At 30.4% G+C, this 23,053-nt stretch overlaps 2 protein-coding genes and 1 long non-coding RNA gene across 6 annotated transcripts; all 3 read left to right on the top strand.

Moving 5' to 3' along the window:
- Nucleotides 1–3,526: 3,526 nt before the first annotated feature.
- On the top strand, nt 3,527–8,245 carry LOC121115276 (voltage-dependent L-type calcium channel subunit beta-2). Of its 4 annotated transcripts, none has more exons than XM_040709483.2 (4): nt 3,527–3,830; nt 3,886–4,057; nt 4,416–4,548; nt 4,962–8,245. In XM_040709483.2, the coding sequence occupies exon 4, from the start codon at nt 5,266–5,268 to the stop codon at nt 6,712–6,714; it is 1,449 nt and encodes a 482-aa protein (XP_040565417.1). In that variant the 5' UTR covers nt 3,527–3,830; nt 3,886–4,057; nt 4,416–4,548; nt 4,962–5,265; the 3' UTR covers nt 6,715–8,245. The 4 variants fall into 4 exon arrangements, with proteins under 4 accessions (XP_040565417.1, XP_040565419.1, XP_040565418.1 ...); XM_040709485.2 differs by having other exon boundaries at nt 3,567–3,826; XM_040709484.2 differs by having other exon boundaries at nt 3,576–3,830; nt 5,225–8,245.
- Nucleotides 8,246–13,428: 5,183 nt separating this feature from the next.
- LOC121115277 (uncharacterized) lies at nt 13,429–15,763 on the top strand. The gene is made up of 2 exons (XM_040709487.2): nt 13,429–14,207; nt 15,378–15,763. The coding sequence occupies exons 1-2, from the start codon at nt 13,719–13,721 to the stop codon at nt 15,555–15,557; spliced, it is 669 nt and encodes a 222-aa protein (XP_040565421.1). The 5' UTR covers nt 13,429–13,718; the 3' UTR covers nt 15,558–15,763.
- Nucleotides 15,764–20,413: 4,650 nt separating this feature from the next.
- On the top strand, nt 20,414–22,599 carry LOC121113958 (uncharacterized). Its single transcript, XR_005863177.2, has 4 exons — nt 20,414–20,520; nt 20,598–20,709; nt 21,524–21,905; nt 21,959–22,599. It is a non-coding gene; the product is annotated as an uncharacterized lncRNA (long non-coding RNA).
- Nucleotides 22,600–23,053: the final 454 nt, after the last annotated feature.

Raw genomic sequence — 23,053 nt, 5'->3', positions numbered from 1 at the left:
AAGTATTTACAGTACTTGTGTTGAGAATTATCCAATAATTGAATATTCCATGGATGATCCATATATTAATGGTGTCATTTTTGGCTATTTTAATACAAAATACTAAAATTTAAGTATTATGGGGCACATTATAAACTTCAAATGCCCAGGAGATACATTACTCATAAAAATAAAATGAGCATAGAATTTTAATTTGAGCCCCTTCCCCAAAGGAGGGGGGATGTAACGACGTCACTGCTCTAGACTTAAATAGCCAGGATACATTAGCAAATACAGAAAATATCCCAAAAGTAAGACAATTCATGTAATATATTTCCATTCACGTTACTCTAATTTTAAAAGATAAAACATTAATTATTGTAGGACTTGCAATGATTATTGTTGTGTCTTTACGAGGTTGAAGAGACACTAACTATTAAAGGAATCCAGGACGACCGAGAGAAATGAGGAGAGAAGAGACATGGAGGAATAAGACAACGATGTAATTTAATAGGGATAAGTATATATTCTTATTAATACATAATCATTACCGCACAGACAAACATAGGCAATACACGGCTATTTATAAGAATAATAATGAGGATAGTACTTTATACATGTATAAAAAAATAACAATAATTAAAAGATGATTAGGTAGGAAAGGAGTTACGAATACATAACAATTATCTGTTCATTATTTAATTATCGACTATGACTCTATAATTATCAAGATGGTTTGTCATTGAATGAGAAACTTGTACTACAAGCTCTTCCGATTTGAGAAACAATATGTATAATATTCACCCAAGAAATCCAAACATTCTAAACGGACAACAAGGTACACAGTATATTTTTGTCTTAGGGAGGTATCCCCATGATTTTTGTTACACCGATTCTAATAGTGACTTGAGCCAATTGTTGGAGCATTCACATAATGAATTGACACAACTATTTATTAAATACTAAACACTTAATGTCATGAATGGAAATCATAATTATGTACATAGTGTTACAGCATGAATCATCATTTTCGGTTAAGTATCCTATAACAATCAACGTATATTTCAGTCTCGTTGAAGATTGTTAGTTTATATACTTCATAAAGTAAAACTTAATTGTATAGTGATGTAAATTTGAACTAAGTTCCCAAAAATACTAAAAAGTTTACGAGGGACTAGATTAGTAGAAAAAATATTTCCTTTACAAAAAAACAACATCTGTGTGGTACCCTCTTGCTTAGTGCGGTGACACGCTCAAAACATGTGGCTGTTAGACATACAGTTTTTAAGAAAATAATATAACATTTTAATACTATTCATTTATATTGACAAGCTCCGAATTTACTGGATTTGTTGCCATGTAGTCGTGGGAACATATATTTTATCCGTTCTCACATGTGTTCTTCTTTTATGAATTGAATGAACTGGGGGAGTCAACGAATGAATATCCAACGAAAACCTTTCTGAAAATGAACGGGGAAAAGGGTCTAATCCAAGGTTTTAGAGAATGGATTTCTCTAATCGACATTTAAAAAACTGATCTGGTATTGTTAATAAAGATCTAATTATAACGTAATCTTCTATAATACATTGAAATTTAATATTTTAACATCATGAAAAGTCTAGTTATTTATTCATACGAAAATAATATTTAATTTTGTTAAGTAGAACAATGCAAATTCGATATTTTTTAACTGTTGCATCCGTTTCTAACTATGGGAACAGTTGCAACAATTGACGAGGTGCATTCAAATGGAATTTCTGGAGAAACTATGGGCGGGTATAGCCTTTCTATAGATTCAAGCAATAGCCGACATAATATGTAAGTATGTTTTGTTAAAATGTGGCTAGTCTAAGTCAAACCAGCTTGGAGTTATTGAATTTAAAAAAAAGTGTTGCAATTGAGGATGGAATATCAGGGGGTGGGGTACCCTCCTTCAAATTAAGGAATTTTTACTTCTTACTAGAAATTTTTTAGTCATTCGGGCAGAGCAAAAAAAGTAATATTTGAATTTTTTTTCCAAAAAAATTAATTTTTTTGTAAATAGCTATAAAATTTTTGAAATAAAAAAAAATATATATTTGAAATTAAATTTTTGAATTTTGTTTTTGAAATATTTATTTTTCGAAAGTTAATTTTTAAACTTTTTTTCCAAAAAAATTAATTTTTAAATTTTTTTTCACAAAATTAATTTAATTTTAGAAAAATAAAAAAAATAAAACAATTTTTTTTGAATAGCTATGAATGGTTGGATTTTGTTTCAAAAAAAAAATATTACAAAAACCAAGCCGCTACCCAAAATTGAATCCTGCGGCCACCCCTGAATATTCATTAATGTAGATATATTAATGTCGTAATATATAATTATTTATTGAAAATTATTAATTGATAAGTGGTACATTTTGATGAACACATGTCGACATTCAATGTTACTTCTAAATACATAACAAATGCTTCATTTTAATAGATCAAACTCAAATGATAACATCTATTATTAGCTGCTTGTAATTAAAATTATTTAATTATTAAATGAGGCATTTAAGACGAATATATTGTAACTTCTACAATATGACTTTACAAACAACAAATTGCACCTACAGAACATATGTATATATATATATATATGTTCTATATAAGCTGTAGTTTTGTACAAGTTCCAACTTGTATAAGCATATTGTAAAAGTTTCAACTTAGATTAATAGTTTTAAATGAAGGATTTAGTGTACATGAGGTGAGGATAATACAATCACAGTATATTTTATAGATGATCGATAACTTCATTGTATATGTAATTTTAGGCTATTTTAATACAAATTACTAAAATATAAGTATTCTGTGGTACATAATAAAGTTCAAATGCCCTGGGTTATATTACTAATAAATACAAAATAACCATCTGATTTTAATAAATCAAAATGAAATGATGTATCAATTAGTAGTTGGTAATTATCTCATGTTAAAAATTAAATAATGCATTTTAAGACGAAGAAATTGCAGCTTGTACAATTTGCTCATATATATATCAAGCACAAATTTTAATTATAATATTAAATAATACAGTAATACTTTGAGATACGAGTGCCTCAACACGAGTTTTTGTATACTAGCTGGATTTTGGGAACAAACTTTTTTATGGACTCGAGAGGCACTTCCAGCTGGATTTTTTGTAGTAATTTCTTATGATGAGATACATTGCTTTGACTTACGAGCTTCGTTCTGGAACGAATTCAACTCGTATGTCAAGTTATTACTGTATCTATATATATCTAAAGTTAGTGGATAACAATTAAATAATATTTGACTTAATCAATCTATAGAACATTGTTCTTTATTCATATATGGAAAATACATATTAAAGCGCACATCATTTACCTAACTAATTAATTTGTCTTATATATTCATCCAAAAAGAATTAATAAGTATAAAATTATTGTAATTGGGTAACAATTGTACAATTTTCATTACGTATATAATATAATTACAGTTGGTATCTCTTTCAAAGTAGAGAGAAGAAGGGGAAAAAAGTGAAGAAGAAAAAAAAAGAAGAGGAGGAAAACTTTGTAGGTTGCGTGAGATATACATTCTTCACGTTTGTCAATCTGTCTATTCTTAGCTGCTAGAAAGAAGGAAGTCAAACGTCATATTAATTATTATATCTTCGATCGGAGCAGAGTAAAACAATATTTAATAATATTCTTCGCTTGTGGCAGGAGGAAGCTGGGTGGGTGGGGATATGCTGAGAAGGGATCAACATTGTTAGAGAGAGCTTGAGGATTCATTTTTGATTCATCATCATTGACATTCACTAAGTAATCCAAAATCAAGGACTCATGCATCATTCTTCGTCGTTGGTAATCATTCATATTTTTATTGTTTCATACTGATATTATTTAATTAATTAAATAGGTGAAGGACTGGGGAGATCGTGTTCAGATTTATAGAGCAAACATTTCGTAGCATCCTCTTCAATCAAAGCCTTTTTATTGACTATTGCCTCTTGGAATGTGTAGTTTTCAAGGCCTAATTAAGAGCAAAGTCAAGGCTTTCAAACCCTAGACATTCCTTACATTTCTTTCAGGTAATAATCAGATAAATTTGGGAATATTTGAATTGTCTGAATTTGAATAAGGCATACATATATTGATATATATTTTGTAGGCCGTAAGAGAGTCAATTCTTAGTTATTAGGCTGTGACTTAAAAGATTACATAGTACACAGCTTCTTAGTATTGTTGGGTAACAATACTAATAACAGACATTTGAAGTACATAAAACGAAAAGTAGAGCTTACTTGTTAGTAGTAGTCAAAAGGTAAAATGATGTTTTTTGCCCCCTACTTGCTTTATGTACTATAATTTTTTTTTCTAAAAAAACAACAACAAAAAAACACGCCTTTTGAATACAAAATATTCATTTTTTTCATCTTTCTTTTTTAGTCCGAAATAAGAAGTATTCAGAATGCTGTGATACCCTTTGCTTTTTACACAAGTGAATCCTGTATCCGAAAGCGCTACTAGAAACTACAACACTCGGGAATCTCCTTTTCCCCCGTCTTCTTATAGAGTTAAGGTAAAAAAAAAATATATATATATATATATTAGTATATCATATTATTATTTAATATATGTTTAACTATATTTTTTAATGATTTAAAAGAAAAATTCATGATTAAATATTTATAAATTGATTTGTAAATGTGTGTACACTTTTTAAAACAACTAGAAAGCTCAATTTGGATTGTTGGACTTTAGGGGAGGGGGGGGGGGAGAAGTAACATATACAAAAACAAGAAGGACATTGCATTAAGTTTTTTGCATTGTTACTACATATTCTCTAGTAATTATCGATAATGGAGTTAAATAAATATTTACATATATTGGATTGAGAATATTTTATCATAATTACTCCACTAAAAATTCTTAAAAAAATACCTATTACTTAATTAACATGTATTAATGCTTTTTGCCTTTCTTTTCACACAGGGGAGTTTGGAACATCTCCAACAAAGTGTCTTAGAAAAAGAATTTAACGATTCTGTAAAGGAAAATTTACTACATATACCTTCGAATACTTTTTTTTTCATCGGGGTCTTTTTTTTTTTTTTTTTTTTGCTTGAAAGGCCGAAGGCTGAGTAATCAAAAAAGGGGGAAAACAAACCTTAGGGAAAAATGGCTAATTGAAATATTTTAACGTCAGAGTGACATTATAATACGAAATAACATAAGTGTTTCTTCATAATATATAGTGCTTGTGTCCTGCAAAGTTTGAATAGAAAAAAAAATTATTATGAAAGGAAGAAGTGCATATAGTTCAATATATCGACAAGGTTCTGGAGAATCCTCTTATTCTCAACGTTCATCCGATCTAAGCTTGGATGAAGAAAGAGAACATTTTCGTCGTGATACTGAGAGACAGGCTTTGTTACAGTTGGAGAAAAGTCGTTCTAAGCCTGTTGCTTTTGCTGTCAAAACGAATGTAGCTTTCGATGGAACCCTTGATGATGACTCTCCAGTGCATGGCTACGCTGTTTCCTTCGGAATCGGTGATTATTTGCACATTATGGAGCGCTATGATCAGAACTGGTGGATTGGAAGGAAAGTACAAGTAAATTGCGATATAGGTTTTATTCCATCTCCTGCTAAGCTTGAAACCTTACGTATATTACTTGCTCAAAACAAAAATGCCAAGGTCTATGCCAATAAACAAACCAATTCTTCATCTAAACTATTTCAACCCAAGAAGAAACCAGGGAATAGCAATCCAAAAGATGCTTCAATGGATTCTGAAGATACATTAGATGGGGAAGAGGAAACGACAGCAGCAGCACCTCCATCTCGTAGAAACACAGCGGAAGCTGGAAGTGAGTCTGATCATCAAACTCCTACTGGAGTTTCCTCTCTTGTTGAGCAAGAGAGGAAGAAAAAGGGTCTACTGGGTAAAAAGCAAGAACAAATCCCTCCATATGACGTTGTTCCATCCATGAGACCTGTTGTGATCATAGGTCCCTCATTAAAAGGATACGAAGTAACGGATATGATGCAAAAGGCTCTATTCGATTTTTTGAAACGGAGATTTGAAAGTCGGATAATCATTACGCGTGTTACTTCTGATATATCCCTAGCCAAGAAAAATGTTCTCAATAATCCCTCAAAACGTGCTCTTATTGAGAAGTCCAACACACGCTCTTCCTCTATGGCTGAGGTTCAAAGTGAAGTTGAACGAATATTCGAACTTGCAAAGACTCTTCAATTAGTTGTTCTAGATTGTGACACAATCAACCACCCTTCTCAACTTCTTAAAACCTCGCTCAACCCTATTCTAGTGTACCTTCAAATTTCCTCTCCTAAAGTGTTACAACGTCTTGTTAAATCCCGTGGTAAATCTCAGACACGAAATATGAATGTTCAGCTCGTCGCTTCTGAGAAATTAGCACTCTGTCCTTTGGATATGTGGGATATCCTCCTTCATGAAAATTCTCTTGAAGAAGCTAGCGAGCATTTGTCTAGTTGGCTTGAAGAATATTGGGCAGCAACACATCCTCCCATGAAACCTGCACCTGCTGCTCTTCAACGTTCCATTCCCCCAACTCTTCAACGTCCCGGAGGACAAAAAAACAACAGAACAACCTCACCTGAACGATCTAGAAAAACTGGGAGAACAGACGGTCGACGAGGACAAAGTAATCAAGATGACCTCGAATTCCAACAAATGAGACAAAGATATGATGAAGAATAGTACAGGCTCTGACTATGACGACGATATGATGATTATTAAAAAATATTTTTTTGTGAAGAACGTGTTTTAATAATTGGATATTATTTGATTATATATATATATATATATAAAAACAACAACTCATATTGTCCTACTCCCAAACAAATCCCCCTTTTCAAATGTATTCCATTTATTCATTCATACAAAAAACACACACACACAAAAAGATAAGAAAAAAGAAGCCTCAAATGTAATCGAGCTCATTCCTCTCAAAGCAACAACTCTACAGTTATATAATTACATATTATTAATCTATATTTTATGTTAACTCATTATAAAAAGTTTATACATCTGTTATGTTCATAAATTTTAGAGAATCATATACTACTTTTTTTTTTAAATTAGTCCTTTTTTCTTCTACATATTTCTCACCAGTCAATTCTACAACCTATTTTGATATGCGCATTTTTCTCTATATATTTCATAACGTGTGTCCCTTCAACTCAAGATCTTTTTTTAATTATTAAATGACATATGTATTTCTAAAATTAGCATTAACTTCTTCTTCTTCGTCCCAAAATCTTTGAGAGTTCCAAAAGTTAAAAACTAAGTAATTGATCCAAGATATACTGATACCTTTCCATTAATAAGTGCAGATTTTTTATGGTCTTATTTAAATAATAACTACTGAACATATCATTTTTATATCTTAAACAATAGTGGTTTTTATATATATAAAAAAAAAAATCACAAAAGTATTTATCACAATTCGGTTTTTTTACGTATTACAATTTTGTACATTTAGGAATAGTCAAACTGAAAATTGTAGTGGACCATTGATGTTATGAAAGGAGAATTGTGAATGGATGAATTTATTAATATGTATTTTTCCATAATTATTTTGTATATTTTTCAGACGGTCCACTGATTTTATACTTGTGTATAAAAAAGATAAAGTAATTATGGATCCTTAATCTTGTCATGATTTAACTCAACGAAAAATGTAGTTAAAAGCTCCATTACTGCTCATATCATACACATTTTCCTCTCCTCATGACATTGATGGCTATCAAGATGAATACTTGTTTCTGAATGAAAAATGCTTATACACCAAGCAATATTTTTTTTTTTTGTCGTATACCAAAAGAAATTATTGAACTTTTACATACAGGTAATCAAAACTAAATCTACTTCTTAAATTATATACATTGATGTGGTTTAAATCCATACAAGAATCAATATTAGCACAATTTTATTAAAGTTAGGAGCATCATACACTTCTTCTTTAACACAGGTTTTTTTTAACGTCCAATATTTTTCTTACTTATATCATTGAAATAACAAACATTATACCGTTCCAATAGATCTCTCCATCCAACTTGGACTAACCCAGAGTCAAGCGTTCATATTATTATTATTATTACACTCCCAAATTTTTTTTACCCAAATACAAATTAGTTTTTAATGTGTGTGTATGTATGTACTAGATGACTTTTTCCGTGTTATACTCTTGTAATTTAAAAAAAAGGTCAATAAAAAGAATCCAAAATGACTTTTAGATACTAAATTCTCTATAGCGGCGTTACATTGGTAACACAAAAATATACAACTATCGATGTCTCTGCTATTAAGTGTTCTGGACGTTGATTGGTTGAATTATAATTCGCTCTTGTTACAGTTTTCAATGATTATTGAATAATAATTCTATAATTGGGAATAATTGGCTAAATACCAACTTATTTTGGGCCCTTTTTCTATTTCTTTTTGACTAAAGGTTGCTTCATATATCAAAGATAAAGACGTACTATTTATTTGAATGTTAACCCTCCATTAATCTATTGTCTATTGGGCTAAATTTATTGCAGAATATTACCCCAGACTCCACGCACTGTCTTCGAAAATCAATTATAATCATGCCCGTGACTACAGGAGGGATACACTACTCACACTGGAACGAGGCCAAGAACGGGTGGGTGGAGATTGCGGAGGCCTTTAACAAAAAATTGTATACCAGTAAAATTGACTTTATAGAAATAGTCATATCCATGGAAACAACTTGTATAAACAAATTGTACAAGTTGCAAACAAAAAAAAGAGATGAATAATTTTAAATGAAAGATTTACAATACTTTGGATGAGGATAATGCAGTTATTGAAGATCTTTCATGGAAGATCGACATATTAATGGTGTAGTTTTTAACTATTTTAATCAAAATTACTAAAATATAAATATTCTGTGGGCCCTTTATAAAGTTCAACTGCCCACAGTTATATTACTTATATTTTATTAATAAACCATGTAATTTTAATAAATCAAAATTAACATTAATATATGTTAATTAATGTTACAAATATTGTAATTAAATAATTGATTTTATAACAAAGACATCGTACCTTGGCTTCCACCAAGGGCGTCCGCAGGATTATATTTGAACGGGGGCTAGGTTTTTGGATTTTTTGGAAAAAAAAATTCAAAAATTTAATTTCCAATATCAATTTTTTTGGAAATTAAAAAAAAAAAAAATAACTGCTGTTCGCAAAAAATTGAATTTTTCTCCAAAAATTTCACAAATGTAATTTTCTATTAATAGCTATAAATTTTGAAATTTATCTACAAAATTTTAAGTATTAAATTTTGGAAAAAAAACCTTAATTTTTTTTTTTTGGGGTGGGGGCTTCAGCCCCTCCATCCCACCCTCTGCGGACGCCCCTGCCAACATATATATATAATTAACATTTTATAAGTGATTATATAATGGCGTTGAATATTTTTGGGTTAAGCCCCCCTTCCTCCCAAATGATTAAAGCTAGCAATGCCCTGGTCACATCATAAAAGATTCGGAAAAAATAAAATATTCAACCCCTTAGGACTTAAACCTTACTGTCTATCAAAATGAAAATGTATCCCGTGATTTCTAGTTTTATTATATATCTGACCATAAAATGTATTAAAAATAGGTTATTACATCTTTATACAATCTTATTTCCATAGTGTAGATAAAAATTAATTATTACATTGGAAAGAATAAGATATTTTTCTGTAATTATCCTACATTTCTCGTCCCTATTTTATTTATAAAAAAAAATATACAAATTTAGCTATTTTTAGTAGATATTGACATCACTCTGATTGGATTCAAATATTAGTCCTTCTCATTTACATTAAGTAGTATTCGATGTAGATGTTAAGTCTTTTTTTATTCGTGAAGCCATTTGATAAAGTTTCATCAAGATTTATTGGAAATTTGTTCATTTTATATCAATATTTTTATATCAAATATATCAAATATTTATATCAAAATATATTAAAAATATCATCTTTATGACGTCAATTAAAATGCTTTATCAGCAGATTGTACATATTACCATTTGAACGTCTCATTCATTGTATTATTAATTATTATATATAATGAAATAGGCCCACAACGAGTACACTTAACAAAATTTTTCATCACTGTGGAGCAATCCTATATCTAGTGGTTCTCAAATTGGGAATATGCGTACCCTTTGGGGTACTTGGAGGCACTCTAGGGCTACTTGACATTTTGAAAGTATATTTTACGAGTGGTACATAACTCAGGGGCGCCCTCTGGCGTGGGCTTGTGAGGCTGTAGCATCCCAAATTAAGAAATTTTGGGATTTTGCTAGAAAATGTAATATTTGATTTTTTTTTTCAAGAAATTTAATATTTGAGATTTAATTTTCTGTGAAAAGCTATGGATTTTTAAACTTTTATCAAAAAATTTAATATTTAAATTTTTTTTTCAAAAAATTTTATAATTTAAATTTTTTTCTACAAAACTTAATTTTTTGTGAACATCTGTGCTTTTGGATTTTTTTTTTTTTTTAAACTTAATTTTTTTGAGAATAAGACAATGGATCTTTGAAATTTTTTCCAATTTTTTTTTTTTTTTGCACGGCTATGGATTTTGAATTTATTTCTAGAAAAACAACTTTTTTGACAACAAATATGGATTTTTGAAATTTTTGGAGAATAACTAAGGATTTTCAATTTTTTTTTTCAAAAAATTTAATTTTTTGTGAATACTTAAGGTTTTTTCAAGTTTTTTTCCAAAAAATTTAATTTTCTGAAAATAGATATGGATTTTTAAATATTTTGTCCAAAATTTTTTATTTTTTTTTGAATAGCTACAAATTGTTGATTTTTTTTCCTGAAAAACTTAATTTTTTTGTGAATAGTCGTGTATTTTTTAATTTTTTTCAAAAAAATAATATTTTAAAATTTTTTTCTTAAAAATATTCATCTTTGGATTTCTTTTAAAAAAAAATCCAAAAACCAAGATCCCTTCCAAAATAGAATCATGCCCTCTCACTGAAGCTAAAAATACTTTGTGGTAGGAAGGGGTAATTGGGTTAAATAAATATTTTACAAGTGGTACATCACTAAAAAAAAGTTTGAGAATCCCTGCTATTGTCTATAGCATTTTTTAATATCTTGCAGCATATAGAATATGTTCAACCAAATGGGGATGTATTATTTATGTAATCTCTCGTGGAGTTCTTGACAAAGCATCGTTGAGCAGAAGGGTTCCTATGATCCTATTAATTCGAATTGCTTATTGTACATTGTATTAAAATAATTTATGCGTGTGTTTGTGTTTGATGTATGTCCCACAAAGAAAAACAATTACAAAAACGCATTTATTTCAAAACCAGAGACAGATAAAAGTTGTTTAGAATTTTAAGTTACATACGTGTGGCTATGTTTAATTCTAATCAGACCAGATTCTTGGACTCTGGAGGAGAAGGTTGTTTTTTCGGTAATAAGTTAATTTTTTTTGATAAAACAAGATCAATTCCCCGGGTCTCAAAGTTTTCTTTAAGGTATGGGTTGTCGATTTAAAAAAAAACACGAATTATTGTACAACGGAAAAAGGGAGAACACATACTAAATACGAATTAGAAAAAATATTAGCAAATTAATCTTAGTATGTATCTTTAATCTTCATAATGGTTGTAGAAGGAACATGGTAAGTTAGAAATGGCAATGATAATAACTAAATCTTAGGGTCAAACATTTGAAAAAATTGCTTTATATTTACCTAAATCAGTATTTTCACATGATTAATTATATGTTACATTTTCAAGAGTGTTAAAAGGGGGGCAAATGCACAGAAATAACAAAAGAAATTGTATTCAAGAAGGTTTTATCATATAAATTTACCTATTATATAATTATAGTAAATCGTTTTAAATTAGAATTTTAACCTTAATAAGCTAAATATGAATAAAATCTGCTAATAGTATAATATAATTAATAACATATTTATAAGTATGTAACCGTGGACATTTAGATTATCTTATATACCACAGAATCCTAATCAATTAGTAATTTTCATTTATAAAAGTAAATAATTAGACAATTAATATATATAATTATTAGGTACAATTTACGCTGGTGTATGTTATAACTTGGACACACAACTTCATAATTAATTTGACGAAAATATCGAATAATGAAATTATATAATGCATTCTAATTTATAAACATTTGCGTGTTCCAAATTTGAGTCTGGTACGTTTTGGGCCCAAGAAGAATTTCAGCAGAACGGATAGAGTTTCAAAGAGCCCGACAATGTTTGAATTGCAAGTCAAGCTGTTCTCGACAGTAATACTGTAACCAAACATATTGGCGAGTAATATCAAAATGTCATAGACTTTGGTATAATTGACCAATTATAATATCAGATCTCATTGTTTTTTCTTCACAAATATAAAGTTAGAAGCAAGTGTTATTAGAAACGACATTTCTTAGTAATTAGATATGCCTAAATATTTTATGAATTCAACTAAAAAGTGTGATAAAATAATTTGTAATTTCAATATCTAAAACATAATCCTTGGATCCCTTTTATTAAGTTTGTCCAACAGGAAACGTTTATCTTATGTGGTCCAGAAGGTATATGGCTATGAGAACCATTGGACTAGACTAAATACGAGTATATTCGCTAACGAAGGTTTTTATTGACGGCAAGATCAGATAGATATGACCAAAGGAGACGAAACCAAATATGATGTTGCGTCTCGTCTAGTGAAGGATAATGGCTCATGTGATATACTTAAAATTTTTACTGGGGATTTTATATATCACCTTTTTTCTTTCTCAGGCGATAAGGTTTTGTTCGATTATAAGTTGAATAAAACTGTATTTGTTTATATTGATTTATATACATATTATAGAACACACAGTTAACTTTTTCGAGATAAATATTTTAATCATTATTATGAATAAATTGTTAGGTACTTTAATTTCGAACACTTCCTTTAAAAATATATTATTTCCATATTAACCGTAAGCACGAACATTGCAATACTATTAGCGATTGTTTAATTGAGTATAATCTAAATGAGCCTACAAATACTTTACATGAATAAATTACAGATATTATTTATTTTTTGGTTTTGAGATTAGATAGGTAAGGAATATGTCTATATAGCAGTTTTTGTTACGAGCATTTAAAAAAAAACCTATTTTAATCGTCTATTGTTTTTTGAAAATAATATTATTGGTTACGTAAAAAACTGCAATTGAATTAATTATAAAATAATCCATAGACTTGTTCTGTATGTCATGGATGAGAAGGGATTTAGGAAAAGTTCACTAATATATTTGAAATGTAGAATCTTCATTATATATTTAAATATGTAATATTATTATTAATATATCTTGTTCATTGAATAACTGACTAATAATTATTATTGATAAACTTCCAGGTCTTTTCTACATACATTGATAAACTCCTTGATAACTTGCTTCTACCATGATATATATATTAAGACAACAACAAAATAATCAAAAGTATTTGTATTCAATTTTTCATACACCAACAACAAAATATATTGATCAAAAAGGAAATCCAAGTCCAGAGCTTGGGACTCGCGACTTGAACTCCAGTTCAACTTAAGTCCTTTATTTTCTGACTTAGAGTCGAGCATAAAAACTTGACAACGACTCGTAAGAAAAGACTCGTGAACACCTCTGTTCAAGAAAAAGTTGAGCTTAAATGACAATCTCAAAATACTTGACGATTTCCAAGGCCTTCAATGTTTTCTTTGTTATGAAGCATAGCTTCACGAAACCTTTCATAACATTCATCGGACGAAGTGAAAATATCAATAACAATATGTCTTCCTCAATTCTCGCTTATGGAAGAAATGTGTTATCCTACATCTCGAAACGCTTCGTGGGATTTAATGTCACACCAGAGACCGAAATTCGTTTGCTCAAGGATCATCACTCTTGGACTGTTGGAGATGTTATGAGTTTATCAAACGCAAAGCTGAAGGAAAAAGAATCTAAAAACAAAATCCTTGTGCAGATCCTTTCTCAAAAGTGGAATTCCATTCCACTTTTTAAACTTATGAGTCATAGCGAGCTGGAGTCCCTTCTTCATAAGGGCAGAAAGGAACGGAGTGAAGTTCGTTATGTTACAGAAAAACAAGGACGAATTAGAGAAAAGATAACACACCTTTCTCCTACAGCATCTGAACAAGTAGAGTTGATATTAGATTGACTAATAAGGATCCTCTTTTTACATCTTCCCATCCGCAGACTGCTTTCATAAAGTCAAGAAATGTACAATTTTTTTTATAATATATCAATATGGTACAAATAGCGTATGTATCCTTCAGTTTTAATTTGGTCAAAACTGTACTAGACTAGAGTTTCTTAAACTTTATTCGACAATGAGCCTTCTTTGGTTCATAAATTTCCTGAAGAACCATAGATTCTAATAATATTATTCTTTTATTAAATCAACATTGCACAGGAAATGTTTGTCTTGGGTAGTCCAGAAGGTATATTACCCTATGAGAACCATTGGACTTGACAAAATACGAGTAGATTTGCTAACAAAGGTTTTTATTCATGGCAAGACCAGATAAATATGACCAAAGTAGACGAAACAAAATATGATGTTGCGTCTCGTCTAGTGCAGGATAAATGCTCAAGTGATATACTTAAAAAATTTACTGGGCTTTTATATAACACCTTTTTCATTCTCAGGTGATAAGGACCTCTTTGACTTAAAGTTACGTCCCATGTCCAGCGATAGCGACGATTTCCTCAGACATTAAATAATAGAATAAACATTCTTTTTACAAAATAAATTCATTTGTACTTTAAGATAATATAAAAAATATTTTATCTTTCTGACGATACGAATGGAATATTTGCTGACAAAATTAAGACTGGCATAATCTTAGCTTCGAGAGTCTCTTCAGATGAAATGGAAGAACAAGGCTCTAAATATGTTTTCTAAAAAAACCCAAAAAACAAGTTTTAATAAATTGACCAATTGTGCCGTTAAAAAAAATACAATTCCTCCCTGATTTGCCATAACTACTAAACAAGGGTCAGTACATCTTTCATTAGTTCTGGGTTTAAAGGAGTGAGTTAATATTTTGAAATTAATAAATTTAACAATAATAATATTGAATTTTATTTTAAGTCGATTGTTTACATATGTTATTTATCTATAAAAAAACCCCGGACATTTCATGAATTTAAAGAAAAAATTACTCGGATATGATGTAAAAATAGGATAATGTCCGAGCAAAATAAGACGGTTGTGTATTCTAGTTTACATAAATATATATTATTGTGTAATTAATGATTACTATTTCCTTCTTATAATCTCTAAACCTCATTTTATACTCTTTAGGAAACGGAGTATGTTTTCAAGCAAATCAAAAAATGGCTGACTAATGGACATCATGTCAACATTCACATCTCTGATAAAGATCCAAAATTTGCCTCAGATATTCAAGCTAGACTAAAAGAGCTTGAGTCTCAAGAAGAGTCCCTTGGAACTATTCAATTTAAAGTTGATCACAAAAAATGACATTAGATTTTATTATGAAAAGTTATTCATTCTTGACCATGATAGAGTTTTATACATTTAGGAAGTATAAATTATATTCATTCTATAAATAAAAGACATTATAGTTAGTAAATGTTAGTAAATTTTGTACTCTTGGATTTATAAATCAATACACGATATATCACAATAATATATGAGGTCAAATTCAAAGACACGCATACTAAAAACTATTTTACTTCATTTTCAAATCCTCCGACCTGGAGCGAGACTGTCTCGAATATTGAACGAAAAATTCGGATAAAGAGCTTATATTTCGTATGGAAGTAGTTTAAATATCGGTAGTTGTACTTAGGATAATCATGAATAATGCATATTTATATATTTTGAATATAATGTAATTTTCAAATCTTCAAGGTAACTCGTCGAAGTCAGTAATATACCTCTTTCGCCATTTAACAGAGTTGGGAGTTTGAAATTACAATTGTAATTCTAATTACACATATTTAAGGGTTCATTTAAATGTGTCATGATGACAGCTCTGAGCTAATCCAAATTTGGATGAGAGGTACAGGAGTGATTCTTTTCCAAGACACCCCAAACTGCAAAGTCTAGGTATATATGTTGGAAAGCCAGAAGTCCGCCATATTTCTGCTGCATAAGTTTTGGTTCTTATTGGCTGTATAAGGCTGAAATGAACTTATTGATGTTTAAGTCAGTCTGGATTGAGATGCTAAAGATCTCTGCAGTCTTCTCGGCACTAATAGTGGCGCGGAGAATATCGCACATGCCTTACCTTTTTTTGTATCTGCTCCGACATTTTTAGACTTAGCTAGAGACATGGGATAAAAAAAACTTGTTTATTTGTGTTTGAGCTGACGTTTGGTTACGCAATGAAACCTTGTAATTAAAAATAATGGGTCTAAAATCGTAATTAAATGCTACTCAAGTTTTGGGTCCCTACTCTGGAAAGCATTTATTTAAATTTTATAGCTAGAAATTTAATTTGTCAAAATGAAAATATTTAACCCCCTGTTGAAGTTATTTATATTGTAAATTTGCAATAAAATCGGAAGAAAATAAAATAATTTACGTCGAATACTTTCATCCTCTTCACGTGAAAGAAATCTGTGGCAATATGTGTGGGAGAAGTAAGGAATATTGGCATGTAAATCTATCGATGACTTAGCTAGGTACATACATGTCTCATAACTCATAACTTCTCTCTAATACTTTACCTTATTCTTCTTGCTTCTTAATATTAATTACTCATTTTAAAATTTGATTATTTAATAAATATCTTTTTTTCCTATTGTATATATTTCTTGTAATGGGACGAGAGCGTTGTTCACTTATATTAGTTTGTAAACAAAGCTTCAGAAAGTGGCGTCGTCTTGCGGCAAAATAATACAATTCCCTGAATCATAATATTAGTTTATTTATATTATTATATAATTCAATTTGTGTATGTGTGGAGCTCAAGGAGATTAAATAAGGGGTTGAGTTATAAATCAAAAACTGACTGGCGTCTGAAAATATAACTATACGAATAAGAACATTTTCTAAATTTATTCAAAATCAAAAAAAATTACTGACAAAAAAAGAAATCGATGAAAAATACACTTTCGTTTTTTTTCAGATGCAAAAAAAAAAAAAAATGGATTTCCAATAGAATATTGGATTTGTAGATAAAATAAATTTGTCTGGAGATTCGTTTGGATATAAATTTGACTCATAAAAATGGATATTTAACTGAAATATCCGTCATTTTCTCAATAATTTTCCAAAATATACTATTTTTAATTTTTGGAACATTTTATTACAATAATTTTTGCAATATTTGCACAAATGAACCAATTATCGAGGTTTCTTTTTTCGCCTTTCCAATTGACGTCATAGTAAATGATTGGTTGCGTGTTTTGTCAAAATCCGTTTTTCTTCACAGCAGTCGGTACGATACATCAGATTGAAAATTGATCTAACCTTGTATTTCTATTAACCTTGGGTGTATCTAAAGTATCAAAATAAAGTAACTAAACGTGACCGTTAGCTTGAGGAGATACAATGGTGGAGTGTTTAAACATTTCTCCGCAAGACTTCGCCTTTTATATGAGGTCAATTAGTTATTTTTCTTACTTACGTAGACTGGGATATGAATAAAGAGGGATAAATCACGCATCATTCTCTAAAATTGCTGAGGGGAAAGAAGAAATTATTTTCTTCTTTGATTTTTCTTCTTTGAATATCTAACCAAAGAGAAGAGGACTTTTCGATAATTCATTTATGATTTATTAATTGTTATTATAATAATTCATAGCATAATATTTAATAGTAAATGTATAATTTAAGATACAATGGTCAATTATTGTCAGAGGGAGGTGGGAAATTGGAATCCATAGGTAAGCCTTGCCTAGCTAAGCTACGTTCGTCTTCAAGAACTCGAATGAGCATCTTCTGCAAAGTAAATTATATTAGATAACATCATAACTTCTAATTATATCTCCAAATAATAACTAAACAGTACCTCTAGCGGACAAAAAAGTTTCTGCAAAGTAAGACATTTTTCAGTTATTCATCACGTGGGTCCTTGTTTTAAAGCATTTGGTGTATCTTACTCACATAGAATTCTTCTGACCATGTAACATTTTTTTATAACAAAATGCTACGGGCTGTCACACTACTTTGCAGGTATATTTTTTTGGTTCTTAACCTGTGGGGAATGATCGGTCGAACAGAAGAACCACTACTTCAAATTTCACAAATTTCAATTTCGACAATTTTTCCAAATTTCAACAATTTCAACTAATTTTTCAACCAAATTTCAAATCACAACCATTTATATACCGTTTTAATAACAAAACAACCAAATATATTGTAAGTCATGTTTGGGTAATTGTGACAACACTGTTGGGTCAGAAATGTCAAAAGCGGCTTCTCGCAAACTCAATAATGTCGCATCTCTTCTTGGTGTAACAGGTGGGCATCAGAGCTCCGATTATTAAGTAATTACATATACGTATATATGTGTGTTGTGATGCATCTTTTGTTGAGTGTTAAGATTTGTGAATGCGTGGAAAAAGCAAAGCATTGCCACGGGTTTCCAACGTTGGGGTGAATTAGTGAGACTACTGGTGGTGTCAGCGACGTTCTCAAAAATATCAACCTCAACAGGCTGCTGGACAAGTTGCAGCACTATTTTTCGGGCCTCAAAAGCGACAACCAAATGATGAAGTTCACGAGATATCCCTTCCATTGTTTTGATTGATTCTGTATCTTGCTCTGAACTCGAGAGATGTCCTTTTTTTAGGCAAATTTTCAATTTACAAACCAAGGACTTAAACTATTGGTTGGTATTTGAGGGGTTCCTTAGATGAATGTGATGTATTGGCGGTGGTTTTTAAGAATCCAAGGGTACTCCCAAGTACTCCGCACAACCCAAGGACTTGGAACTATTCTTTGGTATTAAAGGGGTTCCTTGGATGTATTGGCGGTGGTTTTTAGCAATACCACATTACACCCGGGCCAATCCAAGAACGGAGGGTATTCAACCATATTTTAAGAGATCCTAAGCTCTTTATCTCCCCCCCCCCTCCTTATCCAATCCTGTAGATCCATTTCTTAGAAAATTTGATTGAATTTAAAAAAATTGCAAGGAAATTGTATTGGAATAATATAACTCACATTCAAGGGGACGGAATAAACAGGGCAGTTTTCCTAGTACATTTTATTTGATACTGTATTATAATATTTTATTAAAAGCGTAGCTATAAATTTCTATTTGTATTTGATAGCCAAAATTTCTTCATAGAAATAATAAAATGCCAATGATCAACGAGCTATTGTTTTCCTGTCCTTTAAGAAATGGAGCATAAAACTTATTACTTTTTTTATTTAGCAAATTTATGACGTATCAAGTGAGACAAGGGAATTTACAGCTGACAACAAATGCAAATGGTATTTTTGTGCTAGAGAGGTAATGCCGTACCAGATACCTGAAGTTTAATGTAGGAACTATGTGGGTAAAACTTATTATTATAGGTTCAAGAATCAAGATATACATATTTTTTGAATGATTCTTTTTTTTAAATTAAACAGGGAATATTTTTCTATAGAAAAATAAAAGCTATGTTAATTATTATTATGAATGAAGAATTAGTTGAAAGGGTCAAAAGAAGAGTGCCGTTTTTCAACATTTTACTGCCTAAAAAAAGACATTTCTCGAGTTTAGAACAACATACAGAATCAATCAAAACACTTTTACGTACGTTTTATTACTCTGATTTTTAATTTGGCGATTGACTAAATCCTAAAAAATATATCTGAACAATAATAGTCCCGAATTAATAGAATCCCAGATATTTATTAAACCCGATACGACAAAGAAAAACTCAGATCCGTTTTGGATTACCTATATGAGGGTGGTCTGAAAGGTTTCCGACCTCGATGGGAAGATGGTAGCACTCGTGAATAAAAGCGAGTCACATCTATATAGCATCTGTTGATAGTTACTCAGTAAAGTTTCAATCATTTTGGAAGTGATGTTGTAAGTCGTTTTAGACGGAGCGGATCTGAGTATTTTTGTGAAAATGTACAACATCGAGTTTTGCTCTATTGGCGAAGTGTATGCGAAATAATTTCGAGGTTTGGTGCCGATTAATTACTGTTGATGAAACTTGGATACACCATTATACACCCGAAACAAAAATGCAGTCCAAACGGTGAAGATTTCCGTCAAATGAAGAAGCAGAGAACAGCACTGATTATTATTTTGACAAGTTACAGAGATGGGATCATCGCTGAGAGATGTGTGGGAGGTTACAAGGAGACTATGAAGAAAAATAAATAAAAAATTTACAAAAAAATATCTTGTATCGTTGTTAGGTCGGAAACTTTTCAAACCCCCCTCCTACACTCATAGATGAATGCAATTGTCCCTGTCTTGAATTCATTGGTGCAAATCTCGTATTCCTTAGTGTAATTTGATGAGGTATTGTATTATCTAATTCCATTAAACATTATAAGGATATTTAAAATCAAAAAAGTGATAAATTTATATATAAATAGTATTTAAACAAATTTGAACACTCGGTACTTCTTTGTGCCATGGTTGGACGACGACATAGTCATAGAATGGATATCAGTCGCATCTTTTACTTTTTACTGGAGTAGATCAAAGGTATTATAGCGAAAGAGGAAATTTTTGTATCATTTTTTTGCACACTATAATAATAATGTTAAATTATAATAATTATTATGTCGTGGGACTCTAAAACTTAGATAAATTAGTGTAGCACTGTAGAGTGATTCCTATTTGGTAAAGTTAACCAGATCCAAAATTATCATAGATATCTAGTTGTGGTTTTATATGGGTTAGAATACCATATAGTATTTTTGCTGTGTCATCAACAACCGTCATCCTCTTTCTGGTCAAAGTTCTAGTATGAAGTGGAAGTACTTTAAAGAGGCCCGTGAATTCGTGCCATAATAATAACAAAAGTTGTCTAAAATTATTAAAAAAGTTTTTTGTCTTTTCTAAGAAAAAGTTAATGATAAAATTTTCTCATTTGCTAGTTTCCTAAATTATATTTGTGGAATTTGTCATTTACAAAAATATCTGTCAAAATTGTCAAAAAGCAATTCCCTCCAAATCCCTTCCAAAGAAAAATCCCAGTCACGACGCTGACTTTAAAAAAATGGATTTAGTGGAGAATAAAACACGGTGATGGTTAAATAAAACATAATTTTAGAAAAATTTTAGATGGTAGGATAAAAATATTATAGTGTATTCTCACCAATACTGTATATCACAACTAGCGATCCATGATAATTTTGTATTTGGATAACTTTACCAAGTAGAGAACACTCTAATATAGAAGCCACTAAGTGGACGTGAAAAATGACAAAATATTCTTATATTTTTAAAATTTTGATTTAATCTCGAATATTATTATCATCTTTTTGCCTCTGATTCTTTTCATTTCTTTAATTAGTTTCTTTGTATAATATTATTTATATGGGATTCTACAGTACTGACTTGGATGGAATACACATCTATCAAAGTGAAAACAAGAGACTACTGGCATGTGTTGTATATTGTCAAAGGGAAATTTGGATTTGCATATTCGGAGCAAAAGAGGACCACAATAGAACTGAAACTAAGGAGTATAAATAACTAATCCATATGTTATTTTCCATCCTGTTATAGGATTCCTTAAAATCAGACGAGGAAATCCCATTTCATAGTTGAAGTAGTAGAAATTTTCTTTACTCCGGATCGGTTCGAATCTTTAGATCTAAATACTCGGGTAAATTCGGGTACACGAAATTTCGGATCCAGATCCGAGACTAAAATTAGACAGATACTTGTCTCAGGTACACTTTATAAGTTTTAACTAATCCTTTTGTTATTTTCCATCCTGTTTTAGGATCCCGTAAAATCAGACGAGGAAATCCCATTTCATAGTTGAAGGAGTAGAAGGGGACCAATGACATTTTCTCGACTCCGAATCCGTTCAAATCTTTAGATCTAAATACTCTGGTAAATTCGGGTAAACGAAATTTCGGATCCAGATCCTACATATTTCGACAATAAAGAACTATATAAAATAATATTCAAGCCTTATTTCATCCTTAAAGTCATTTGATGGAGTTTAATCAAAATTCATTGAAAATGTATCCGTTTTATATAGTAAGAATATCAACTATGAGTCCACAAGACGGTGTCTCCTTCACCTATGATGTTCCTGAAAATGCTCTATACCAATGATTACCTTAGAAATTGCAGGAGCAGTTCACGTGTCCTTTTTTGAATAGTCTTTGAGTCTGTTATCTCAAGTCGTGAGTGTAAATATTTTCACTTCGTGTACGAGTTGAGAATGAAGTTGCAATTTAATCATACTTAAGTGAGACTCAAGTCGTGAGTACAAATCCCTCGCTGTTCCAGCTCTGATCATTCAGTCATTTAATCATCATTAATATTAAAATTCAATCAGATAAGAAATTCAATTGCATTTAAATAATAATATTAATCATTTGAAATAAAGGATATTTGTAGAACCAAACCTCACTCTCCAGCTCTGACCGTCAGCTCCTTTAGAAAGAATGATACTCTATTGGGATCCATATGATATGTAGATATCTAGGATAATTATTACATTATCAAAATTTCCCGATTGTCATCCCATTTTACCAATTTATAGAATGAATGGGGAGGAAGGGGGGATCCAGTGGTACGGCCCTGATTACTATATAACTAACTAACAACCTCAATGAATATTCACAAGATTTGGACAAAATTGATGACATGCTCGTCATTTCGGGTATTAAAAGAATGAACATACGAATGAAAATAAAGTAACGAATGACTCTCCATTACCTCGCTAACACAACTGTGCATTATAACCTCAGTCTTCGACATTTCTACTCCGTGAATTCTAATTTGTTTTCTGTATGTTGATTGGTTGAATTAAAATTAGCTAATCTATGAGCAAACCCTAACGTATATTGAGTTATTGTTCTCA

The sequence above is a fragment of the Lepeophtheirus salmonis genome, chromosome 3, assembly GCF_016086655.4.
Source record: "Lepeophtheirus salmonis chromosome 3, UVic_Lsal_1.4, whole genome shotgun sequence".
In the NCBI taxonomy this organism is placed as follows: Eukaryota; Metazoa; Arthropoda; class Copepoda; order Siphonostomatoida; family Caligidae; genus Lepeophtheirus; species Lepeophtheirus salmonis.
The sequence above is the reverse complement of the archived record's forward strand: the minus strand, read 5'-3'. Positions and strand labels throughout refer to the sequence as shown.